At 35.4% G+C, this 12,683-nt stretch overlaps 1 protein-coding gene across 1 annotated transcript; it reads right to left on the bottom strand.

Moving 5' to 3' along the window:
- Positions 1 to 5,943: 5,943 nt before the first annotated feature.
- Positions 5,944 to 12,310, bottom strand: LOC133312808 (subtilisin-like protease SBT4.15). Its single transcript, XM_061514075.1, has 11 exons — positions 12,221 to 12,310; positions 11,897 to 11,988; positions 11,466 to 11,563; positions 11,186 to 11,332; positions 10,974 to 11,079; positions 9,435 to 9,954; positions 8,063 to 8,163; positions 7,743 to 7,967; positions 7,328 to 7,436; positions 7,029 to 7,242; positions 5,944 to 6,485 (listed from the first exon to the last, which is right to left on the bottom strand). Exons 1-11 carry the CDS (start codon positions 12,308 to 12,310, stop codon positions 5,944 to 5,946), a joined length of 2,244 nt encoding a protein of 747 aa, XP_061370059.1.
- Between the last annotated feature and the right edge of the window lie 373 nt (positions 12,311 to 12,683).

The following is a 12,683-nucleotide window of genomic DNA, read 5'->3' as shown; positions in this document are numbered from 1 at the left end:
TATATTCACAAGAATGGCAGATCCTGATAAAATTGTGTCGGTGGTAGATAAAATTCTTTTGCTGCAAAGGCAAAAATACTTTTGCCTTAGTTAAATATGGTCTATCATGGATACAGAAATTATTATTTGACATGTTTATTTCAATTTGTGATAAAGGTGATGTTGATGTTAATATTGATGTTGATATTGATGTTTCTTTTAAAGAAGTAAAATAAAAATGTATTTATCATTAACAATGTTTTCATATATGTCAAACAATAGTTTGTGTGTCGAAGAGATGACGAGGAAAACTATGTTTAATTAAGAATTTATTCTAAAAGTACATGACTTGTTATTGAGTTATTGAATCTTGGATGTGGATATGTAAGTTATAAATGCTTAAACATGTTATTTCCTTCAAATTCTGAATTCTCTGGGTCACGGAATATGATTGTCATTTAAGATTTGAATATGGAAAACGCCAAACGTGGATTTTCCTCTAGTTCTTTTGCTGGATGCTCATAAATTATATATAAGTATTTTCTAAGAAGAATGAATGACATCCATTCACAGAATAGATGTGAAATCAACCATCTCGCTGAACAAAGAAAACTTCCTTTCTCAATTAGCACATCAAAGTCTACCAAAGCATTTGAACTACTTCATGTAGACATTTGGGACCATTTAGCTATATCAGATTCAGTACACCTCATCAATAGACATTCCAACTTGTATCAACATTCTGCTGATTTATCTCATCTAACTGGCTCACTATTCTTGCCTTCTGTTGTAAATATTAGGTCTTTTATTATTATTAGTATTTGTTGTATTGGGTCAAGCCCATTAGGTCAAGAATTAGGTTTTTTAGTCTCTATAAATAGAGACCTCTTTGTATCAAATTAATACACAATTCAATAATATCAGAATACCTTTTTTTCAAGTTGGTATCAGAGCTCTCGATCCTGAGGGCTCTGCTTCCGCACCTATTGTCTTTAGAACGAAACTTTTTATTCTTTTCGTCTCTCGCTGCCATCAGAAAAAATTTTCCGGGGACCTCTTGGACCGAGAAGACCTCTGTTTTTCCTCATCAAACACCTTCAGTCACGTTAAAAATCAGATCGTTGTTACTGTTCATCACCTCTGTTATTGTTCATCGCGTTTTTTCAAACAAGACAGAATCTGTTTCATCGCGTTTGGACCTTTTCCCGGCGGCTTTTCAACTCCGACAAGCCCTAGATAGAACCGCGCTTGCCGGACGACGCCGCCCCAGAAATCTCAGCCCGAAAGACCACCGCACGCGCCCACACGCGCCTCTCCTTCATCGGCGCGTGAAGCCCACTCGCAGACCACTCCACCAGCGCGTGGCGGTGCGTGGGGGTGGTTCTCGGCGGCGGACCAGTGCAGTTCTTCTCGTCTCCTTGTCTTCTTTATGGATCTGTGTTGTTTTCTCAGATCGGACATCGTTTGATATTTTTTCCGTATTTTTTGGCTTCTTGGAGCTTTTCTTTGACCATTTTTTGTGCAGTATGGCCTCTTCTCAAAGGAGTTCCTTTACAAAGTTTTATGATGGCACATCTTCTAGACCTAAGAGATATGATCGATGGTGTTCTTATTATAAAAGAACAGGTCATTTCAAGGATTTATGCTTTCGCCTCCATGGAAAGCAAACTGTCTTAGAAAATATGGCAAGGATGCGTGGTCAAGCGCATCTTCCTTCCTCTGAAATAACTCTTGCACCTAATGAGACCCAACCTGCATTTCGTCCAGATGAATTGGAACGGCTCCGAATCATCCTTGATTATCTGAGTAAGCCATCTGATACTAGTGCTTTGGCTATGATCGGTATGAGCTCCAAAACTCATTCTTTCCTTTCTTCATGTAATGATTTTAAACATTCTTGGGTTGTTGGTTCTGGTGCTACTAATCATATGGCTTGTTGTGCTGACTCCTTCACTTCTTATCATCCTACCATTGGAACTCATACAATAGCCATAGCTGATGGCTCACATACATCAGTTGCTTCTGGTGACATAAACTTACATCAGTCCTTACATCTTAAAGATGCTCTTCATGTTCCTAAACTCTCCACGAATCTTCTTTCTATTCATAAAATTACAAAAGATTTGAATTGTATTGTAGCCTTCTTCCCTACCCATTGTGTTTTTCAGGATCTCGCCACGGGAAAGACGATTGGTAGTGCTAAAGAGCAAGGTGGGCTGTACTATCTGGTGTCACAATCTCCCGCAAATAAAGTAACAGATCACATCTTCGTGACTCATGGTCAATCAACTGCTGATTCTTTGATTTGGCTTCATCATAAGCGTTTGGGACATCCTCCTTTTAGTTTACTCAAGTCTTTATTCCATCATTGTTTTTGTCTAAGTCTGTTGAGTCTTTTCATTGTGATGTTTGTGAGTTTGCTAAGCATCATCGTGTGTCTTTTCCTTCTAGTAGTACTAAGAGTGTTGAACCTTTTGATCTTATTCATTCTGATGTTTGGGGTCCTTCTAAAGTCCCTCATGCTTCTGGAAATAGATGGTTTGTTTCTTTTATTGATGATTGCACTCGTGTAAGTTGAGTTTACTTAATGCGTGAAAAGTCTGAGGTACCACATCTGTTCTTTCAATTTTATAAAATGGTTGAGACCCAATTTGGTAAAAAAATCAAGAGACTAAGAACAGATAATGGTATTGAATATGTTAATCACAGTTTTTTCCAATTTATACAAAATAACGGTATGATTCATGAACTTACTTGTGTTGACACCTCTCAACAGAATGGGGTTGCTGAAAGAAAAAATTGTCACCTTCTTGAAGTGGCTCGTACATTAATGTTTCAGACACATGTACCCAAATACTATTGGGGAGATGCTATTCTTACTGCAGCATTCTTGATCAACCGTTTACCCACTCGGGTACTTGACCATGTAAGTCCTATTCACTCTATAACTTCTTTTTTCCCCTTCTATTCCAACTATGAGTCTTCCTCCACGAGTGTTTGGGTGTGTTGCTTTTGTTCATGTTCATAAACATCTTCACAGTAAGTTGGACCCTAGGGCTATTAAATGTGTTTTTCTTTGTTATGTTCCCGTTAAGAAAGGCTACAAGTGCTATCACCCTGGTAGTAGGAAATTTTTTGTTTCTATGGATGTTACATTTCAGGAATCTGAGTCCTTTTTCCAAGGTCCTCATCTTCAGGGGGAGAATCCTTCACCAGAAAGCTCATCACCTCCCTTCTTTGAGTCTTCAGTGTCTACTCCTTTACCTGTGTCAGTGTATCCTCCTCTTGTCCCTATTGTTCCTGTTCCTTCTGTGTCTGATCCTCTTGTGAGTGATCCTCCTGTGACTGATACATCAAGTTCACCAGAGATACGGAAGATTATGACACCTGAGTTTGTATATCAAAGAAGGAAACAAACCACATTGCCTCAGAAGCAACCTCAATCGTCTGAACCACTGGTAAGTCCGAATCTCATATTTATGATCTTGATGTTAATACTTCTGATGACTTACCCATTACTACTGATTCTGATGATTTACACATTGCTCTTGGAAAAGGAAAAAGATCTTGTGCTAAGAAATCTTGTTCCTTCTGTCCCTCTTGTACTCAATACCCTATCTCCCATTTTGTATCCTCTGCTAATATTTCTATGCAGCACAAAAGCTTTGTTTCAGCACTAGACTCTATTGCAATCCCAAAATCAGTACATGAAGCCTTGAAAGATGGGAATTGGGCTCAAGCCATGCAAGAGGAGATGAATGCGTTGGAGAAAAATAAAACATGGGAGGTTATTGATAGACCTAATGGAAAGAAAGTAGTAGGGTGCAGATGAGTTTATGCTCTGAAATATAATTCTGATGGAACTCTTGAGAGATACAAAGCTCGATTAGTTGCCAAAGGTTACACTCAAACCTATGGCATTGATTATGAAGAAACATTTGCTCCAGTTGCAAAGATGAATACGGTGAGAGTCTTGTTGTCCCTTGCTGCCCATTACGATTGGGATATAAATCAATTTGATGTGAAAAATGCTTTCCTCAATGGTGAGTTAGAAGAAGAAGTCTACATGGAAATCCCGCCTGGTTTTGATTCTGTGAAAGGAGAAAATAAAGTTTGTAGATTAAAAAAGGCCTTGTATGAATTGAAGCAGTCACCTCGTGCCTGGTTTGGAAGGTTTACTAAGGTTATGATGACCTTAGGATACAGACAGAGTCAAGGAGATCACACTCTTTTCTTCAACCATTCCCATAATGGGAAGCTTACTATGCTCCTTGTATATGTTGATGATATTATTATCACAGGTGATGATTTTGTGGAGAAATAGATTCTGCAAACACGGCTTGCCTCTGAGTTTGAAGTCAAAAACCTTGGGAAACTGAAATATTTCCTAGGGATAGAAGTAGCTCATTCAAGGAAAGGAATTTTTATCAGCCAGAGAAAATATGTTCTTGATCTTCTCAAAGAAGCAGGAAAGCTCGGGTGTAAACCCTCTAATACTCCTATTGAGCAGAATCATAAGATAGGCTATGAAGAGGAGAGTCCTCCAGTTGATAAAGGACAATATCAATGGCTAGTTGGGAAATTGATATATCTGGCTCATACTAGACCAGACCTAGCTTATGCTGTTAGTGTTGTCAGTCAGTTTATGCACGACACAAAGGAGAAATACATGCAAGTAGTAGAGAGAATTCTTCAGTATCTTAAAGCTACTCCTGGTAAATGATTGTTATTCCGACGTGATGGCAATCTCTCATTAGAAGTCTACACTGATGCTGATTATGCTGGATCCGTGACTGACCGTCGATCTACCACTGGTTATTACATGTTTCTTTGCGGTAACTTAGTGACATGGAGAAGTAAGAAACAAGATGTGGTTGCCAGGTCAAGTGCAGAAGCTGAATTTCGAGCTATGACTCAAGGCATTTGTGAGTAGTATGGCTGAAAATTATACTTGATGATCTCAAAATAAAATGTGAGGGACCTATGAAGCTGCTATGTGACAATAAGTCCGCTATTTGTATAGCTCATAATCCGATTCAACATGATCGAACTAAACATATTGAGGTCGACCGCCATTTCATCAAAGAGAAACTTGATAGTGGGTTGATTGCCACTCCATACATTCCCACTGGGCGTCAATTAGCTGATCTATTGACAAAAGGACTACCTTCAGACAGATTTCAAGAACTTACTAGCAAGCTGGGAATGATAAATATCTATTCCTCAGCTTGAGAGGGAGTGTTGTAAATATTAGGTCTTTTATTATTATTAGTATTTGTTGTATTGGGCCAAGTCGATTAGGTCAAGAATTAGGTTTTTTAGTCTCTATAAATAGAGACCTCTCGATATCAGATTAATACACAATTCAATAATATCATAATACCTTTTTTTCAAGTCCTTCACCTGAACTGCATTGTTTGTTTAATATTCTTACTTGATGTTTTCTTTCACCCGCAAGTAAAATTGTTAATAACGTTCTGTGAGTGCATCAGCACAAGGGCTTTCATACTATGTGTGAATTTTATTATATTTCGTAGCCTGAATATCCGAATCATGTTTACTATACAATTATTTATGGAAATTAAGTTCTTGCTGGGTTATTTATTTTTATGATCATTGTTTAGTTTTCAAAAGATAATTAAGTTATTAAGATCATTCATAAAAGTGTTTTAAGGCTTGAGACAGTGCTTGATATATGATCCTTCAACTTGATTACGGGGGTAGAGTCATTGGTTAAAAATAAAAAACAAATGGGAGAAAAATTACTAAGTCAAGGTAATGCACAAGTTAATGTTGATCATTAACGTTGAATGAATGGATAAACCTTGCAGCTAAATATCTTTTTTCACTAAACCAAGGGAAATCACCATTAACCAACTTCAATGTGTATAAAATAAAAATGAAATATTGAAACTCCTCAACTTAATTCCTAAGCTACATAATGTGTCCACTACAGGCTTCAATTCACCTCATAGGTTTATAGACAACTATGGGGCTTCTAACACTGTGTTTAGAGTCATTCCATTCAAGTGATCCTGATAATATCTTTGTCTCTTTCGGCATTGAAGGCCCCTTCAGAGCAACCTTGAACGAGAGCTCTTGGTTCAACCTACTAAACTGCAATGTGTCTGGGACAACCACAATGGAAAGACCCTTTGGTGCTGTGACTTTAGCCTTGTAAGTTGAGTTTGCAAATCCTACATTGGTCACATTCCGATAAAAGATTGCAGAAATGCTAGAATTTGCTTGCATGATCTGAGTATGCATAGAAGGGTAATTGATTCCATCAGTGCCTTGTGCAGAGCTAATGCTGGAGCAATCAAAGCCTTTGCTTCCAATTAGTATACCAATGCTGGTGCTATTGTAACCTTCCTTGCATAAGAAGGCAATATAGGAGTTCATATTAATGTCATAAATTAAGCCAGGATCCAATGCTCTTACTGGGTTGATCTGTCCTGACCCAGATCCCAGCTCTGCCGTTTCATCTTTGATTCTCATGGGAGTGGCTGAATCATAGAGATCATAATAGATTAGAAACTGATAATCATCTTGTTCACCAAGAATCTCATTACTTAATCATATAATTGTAATATTATTATTTGTTTATATAATGAAAATGTAGCTAAACATATAAAATTCCTCTAATGGAGATCTAACCATAATATAGAAAAAAAAAAAAAATTCATCTACTGCCCGCATCAAGTTCTATTATAGATAGCATATCTCGAACTAAGCCTTTTAAGCAAATTACTGTGATGCAATGATCCATATGATTCTAATTATTAGAAAAGGTTAACCCGTCCTTAACACCTAATTAACAGGGAGTTCATGACATGAGATTACCACCAATTGACTAAACTAGTCCAATTAAATGGGTCTGATAGTACATCTCATCCAAAAAATCTTAAAACATTAGGATCATGTTTTTTTCAGTTATATGGTCGTTACTTAGATTATTACAACCAATGGAGGACTCCATCGTACTTGAATATCCCAACAATAATCAATACTTGACTTTAGATGATGAATTTTCAATAAGGGTTTCTCACCAGTGGTCATGAGAGCAGATTTGATAGCAGCAGGACTCCAGTGAGGGTGGAAGGATTTGACATAGGCAGCAGCACCAGCAGCATGTGGACATGCCATAGAAGTTCCTGATATTATATTAAAAAAGTTGTGACGGTTGTCTTCAGAGTAACCTGTTATTGATGCCAATGTGGAATAACCAGCTAGAATATCCAGTCCTGGAGCAGCCAAGTCAGGCTGCACATAGAATCCATAAATTTAGATATCACAAGCCAAAGAAAAAACAAAATGAAGCAAGAGATAGATGGATGATCATCATCACCTTTAGGATGTTGAAGGTGATGAATTGAGGACCTCTTGATGAGAAAGAAGCAATATACGAACCAGGGCTTCTTGTACTTATGGTCTTGTGTATTATAGCTTGTGCATTCCTGAAGTTAAATTCATTTGAAAATGTTACAAATGTTACCAATTTGGCATGTTGTAAAATACGAATTTATAAAGAAATAATTCAACTTTATATTTCTTTAACATAGCCCTCACATGAAAGTTCGTTGAGCTTAAAAAATGAATGATGTATCAGACTCAGTTTACTTGTACTAAAAAATTTCACAATATTTAATTATTTTTATTAATATAATGAGGGCAACGGGGATTGAATTCATGTCTACTTAGTCACGCGGATTCTGATACCATGTAAAGAACCAATCCAACCCAAAAACTTATATTAAACTTACTTGGTGGAATTGATGTAGAGGTCAATGGTTTTGCCTTCAGTGGTGGCATCAACAAAGACACCTGGAATAATTGTGGTTGTGGAATAGTCTGATTGCTCTACAACACTCATAATGGTTCCTGCTCCACCTAATTCATTGATGACGTAGTCCTGGCTTCCCGTGCCAAGGCAGTATACAATCCTACCCATTACCTTGTCCTTGCTTAGAGTCCCATAATCACAAGCACTGCATCATAGTTTTAGTCTCAAACTGTTCATAATTCTTTTTGAGTGATAGACAATTCTTATGACCATGTCAGGGTTCAAAATGAATAAAAATACCTGGCATTGCCATAGCTGTCTCCGGTAACGTTGGAAGCAAGGGCTCCAGTAATCAACGGGTACATATTTTTCTTAGGGGAAAAGGTATTAATTGACATTCCCTGCCAATCAATTATACAACAAAATAAGCTATTAGTAATATTATAAGGAGGTGTTTGTACACGCATATTCTCATCTGGGTATTTTATATTCCTCATATCTTAAATAGCTTAGCTAGGTATTCATATTTGATATCTGGGAATACATTCGATTTCGCATGTATGAGAAATCTCAACCATTCATATTGCATAAACTCATATTTGATACCCTGGTATGGTATGATATTATCAAATGTATACAAGTCACATTTTTCGCATGTGATGCTTATCAATCTCATTTTTTGAGAGATAAGAATGCATTCAACATCACATCTTAATTTAATATCATTTTTGAGATAATAATAATATATTTAACTCTATATGTTACTCCAAAACCTTGTGACAGTAAGTCTATAAATCTTTTTTCATCACTTAGATTATTTTTAGGGCTTTCAATCCGTCATGTCACTGCAAAATCGGATATCTTCCCGCAGACCCATCGATAAGTGTGATGTTTATTTATTTTTATTTTAAAAAAAAATCAATGGCGGGACCCACTTTTGGTGTTTGTGTGACATGATGTAGTGATTTTCCTGTAACATTATTTTTATAAATCCCTTATTTTTAACCAATGTAAGACTTATTACTCAGAACTTTCATTAAAGAATTATAAAACAAAAGCTAACAATTAAACTATTTTAATTTGATAATTTGTTAAAACTCCAACTATTATGAGTAAGTGCTTTTATGAACTCTAGTTCAAAGAGAATATAAATAACCAATTCAACTCAGAAACTTAAGTTATTAGCTGAAGCCACATTAATAATTTTATATTATATTTTTCTAACAAACTTCTTCACATAAAAATTCATTAGATTTAAAGGATGAACAATACGCAGTTCCTCCTAATCTTTGGTCACAGAGACTTTAAAACCATATAAAAATTCAATTCAACCAAAAAATTTAAATTGTTAGATGAAGACACATTAATAGTTTTATGGGTTCATTTTTTCTAAAGTTACTTTAGACAACTTTATCTAATGTTCGCCGAAACGACGTCGTTTTGGGACGAAAATCATGGTGTATTTGTAATTTTAATATATTTCAGAGTTATAATAGTCTTTATCATTCTAATTTTTTAATTTTTCAACATCAAAACAACGTCGTTTCGGTAAACATTAGACAAAATTATCTAAAGTAACATTAGATACTTTTTTTTCCCTAGTTTTATATTATATTTATAATTTTCTCAAGTAGAATAGACTCAAAGAGATGAGGAAGTGATCACTACTCACTGCAACTTTCTTGCCATCACCGAGGGATACCACCGTCGTGAACTGCCTATCAATGGCGGAAGCGGCCACCGTCAAAATCCATGGAGCCACATTTTCAACGGTCATAGTGGAAGGACCATCATTACCAGCGGAGCAAGAGGTTAGAATCCCTCTCTTCATAGCATGAAATGATCCAATAGCCATAGGATCACTAAAAAACGGCCTAGGTGTCCCTCCAATAGACACTGATATTAAGTTAACACCATCAGCTATGGCCTCATCAAAAGCAGCTAGCATGTCCATGTCACTGCACCCACTACTCCCCCAACACACTTTGTACACAGCTATGCGTGCTGATGGCACACCACCACGTGCCGTGCCTCGGCCAATGCCGTAAAGGTTCGCACCCTTCACCGCCACGCCGGCTGCTGTAGACGCTGTGTGAGTGCCGTGTCCCTCCTCGTCTGCCGGACTAAGATTGTTGTCCTCCGACGTGGAAGCGGTCTGTTCTAGGTTGAAGTATTTTGCCCCTATCACCTTGCTGCATGTGATCATGCAAGCAAACTTTGCATAAGGTTTCATGCACAAAATATATATGTCATTACTTATTTATATAACTTTTGTGCATTGAAATTTTGGTATGAAGATTGATTTTAGTGACTAGTGCGGTGCAAGATTCACACATTTATAGTTCTGTGTATTTAGAATTGCAGAAATCTTGGCTTAAGATATAAATTAATTAAAGTGATGTTTAAAAAAGCCACTGTATATATTTATTTGTTGACGTTATATCATGAATGGTTTATGTGACCTTATTCAGATAACTATGTTAAATACACACTTAAAAAACATATCACCCCATATTTATACAATTTTTATAATTTGATTACACTAATTTCATTTCTTTATTGCATGCATACACCCTGATTTGTATTCGAGGAGACGTGATATTTAAAGATTTGAAACATTTTTCTTATTTATATGGAAACCAACTAAATTATTATTATATTCTTTACATTTCAAAATATATTTAGTTTAAGGTTTTCGGGTGAGATTTTTGTCTTTGCTTAAAAAAGATTAATTAGTCTCAATTATTAAAAATATAATCATACTTAAATTATTATTTATTGAAACACTAAAAATATTATACCTCTATTGATACTCTCTTATTTTATTTAATAAAAAAATATGCAACAGTTTTTGAAACAAAAGTAAGAATATTTATCTTGTAATATATAGATAAGTTATTATGTTTTTATTTTTTCATACTTATTTTATCTATTTTTTTTCGAACATCGTTAGATTACAGTCTTAAATGACTTTCAGATTTTTTGTCTGTTTTCACCCTTGGTTGAGATTTTAATCTAAAAATATTAGAAATAAATATATAAAAAAGTAGGTATAATATCTTATCCATGTAATATAATACATGAAACAAAATTTCATGTAATTCATATTTACGTTGCTATTCATAAAAAAGTATGACAAAAATCAGAATATATATATATGTGTATATATATATATATATATATATATATAGTGGATTGGACAGAAGAATACTTGTTACATCCTGTGAAATTGGCTCCTGTTATACATTTGCCCTTCCATGTGCTTGGAGGAGGCCCATACCCCGTATCGTTGAAACTGGGGCAATCAAGCGAAATTCCTGTTTAGAAGTTAAATAGCATATACATATAAACATCAATACATGAAAATTTAATTTATTGTCCAAGTATACTTAATATTTGAGAAATATTTTCTTTAATTTGTACCTGTGTCTAACAGACCAACAATGATATTGCTCTCTATTTTGGAGTGTCGTCTGGTCACTTTTAGGGGCATTCCCAGAAAATCCCATGACCTTGTTGTGTGTATTCTGCTGTGTGTATTTGGAAACACAGATACCACATTCTCCTCCTCTGCATAGAATTATATACCAATGCAGAATATATGCATAACTGAGTATCAAAGAAAAGTTGTATCTTGAAATAATTTGAATTTAAATATCCCTAATTTTTGTAGTAAAACATAGCACTACTACTATTTACGTACGTAGCAGTTTCTTTGCTTCATATGGCAAAAGTCTTGCAACAAATCCATTGAAGCTCTTTCCGTAGCTATGTATTTTGGATTCTCTGGCTAACTGGTGGCTGTAGAGAAACACTTAAAAGTAAAAAATAAAAAAGAGCTAGCCATTGATCATTAAGAAATGTTGATTAATTGTAATAAACCAAACAAAGTCCTACAATTTCTTTTTAACATGATTAGGTCATGTGAAAAATCTCGGTCATAACGATGAGCAATTAAATTAATCATTTTCTCCTTTATATATGTTGTACAAGCTTTGTCAATAATTTTATAGCCATTCCTATGTTAATGAATAACAGAGATTTTTCACGTGATATAGTCATGTTAAAAAAGAAATGAAAGGATCACTCCATTATAATCAAATGCATTTCTACTTTGAGAATTGAGATTATTACTCTCCAATTGTAGCTTCTAGCAAGTTGAGGTGGTGGTCTTCCGGGGCATAGGTTCTAGCCAATGGCAATTCTCCCATGTATACAATGTAAGGCTGTTTTAGAATCACCAAATTAAAGTTCATATCAATTAAGTTGTTCATCGATCACCATTGCATAAATATATACATATACTCTCCAAATATGAAAAATAAAGGAAAAAGAAGGAGGAGAAGCTTTAGTTAGTCTTATAGCAAAAAGTATCTTCACTGAGAATAGTAACCAGATATTCAAAATAAGCCCATAAGACAAGTTGGACAACCCAAATTACTTCCCAATTTGTTATACCTTTCTTTCATGTTGATTTGATCCTTGTAACATGAATGGCAAACAATAGAGAGTACAGAAGACGAGTAGTAGTGACATATTCTGTAACATCTTCATTGCATTAATTGCTCACTCTTTAACAGTATGTTTTTTTGTGCAAAAGAAAAATAGTTGTTGGTGCTATAAAAAATGTTGTTGACGGGTAAATTTTTCGGGTATATGTTATATATAGTGTTCCGGCACTTAGCGAAGAATATGGAGGATGCATGTGTAAAGCATGGAAATTTGATTGAGGAGCAAAACATCAGCGGAACAATTAAGGTCCAAGACTCAGTCAGTATTTGATGGCTTGGATTTTGGATCTTTAGTCAAATCGTGGATATTACCATGGAGCTGCATTCAACGAACAGTTTATAAACATGAATCAAGTAAGACACAAATTAAGAACACATGTTAAATGTAAAATTGTATGTATATCCGTGCC

This window comes from Gastrolobium bilobum, unplaced genomic scaffold, assembly GCF_033153095.1.
Source record: "Gastrolobium bilobum isolate Gb01-03AN ecotype WA unplaced genomic scaffold, APGP_CSIRO_Gbil_v1 utg93637, whole genome shotgun sequence".
Classification (NCBI taxonomy): Eukaryota; Viridiplantae; Streptophyta; class Magnoliopsida; order Fabales; family Fabaceae; genus Gastrolobium; species Gastrolobium bilobum.
The sequence above is the reverse complement of the archived record's forward strand: the minus strand, read 5'-3'. Positions and strand labels throughout refer to the sequence as shown.

Bases quoted from the DNA above. Each gene is read 5' to 3' on its own strand.
- LOC133312808 (XM_061514075.1), bottom strand. From the start codon at position 12,310: ATGTTACAGAATATGTCACTACTACTCGTCTTCTGTACTCTCTATTGT. The intron at 11,989-12,220 runs GTATAACAAATT...ATTCTAAAACAG, and splicing joins CAAATCAACATGAAAGAAAG to CCTTACATTGTATACATGGG. The intron at 7,243-7,327 runs GTGATGATGATC...TTCTATGTGCAG, and splicing joins TCACCTTCAACATCCTAAAG to CCTGACTTGGCTGCTCCAGG.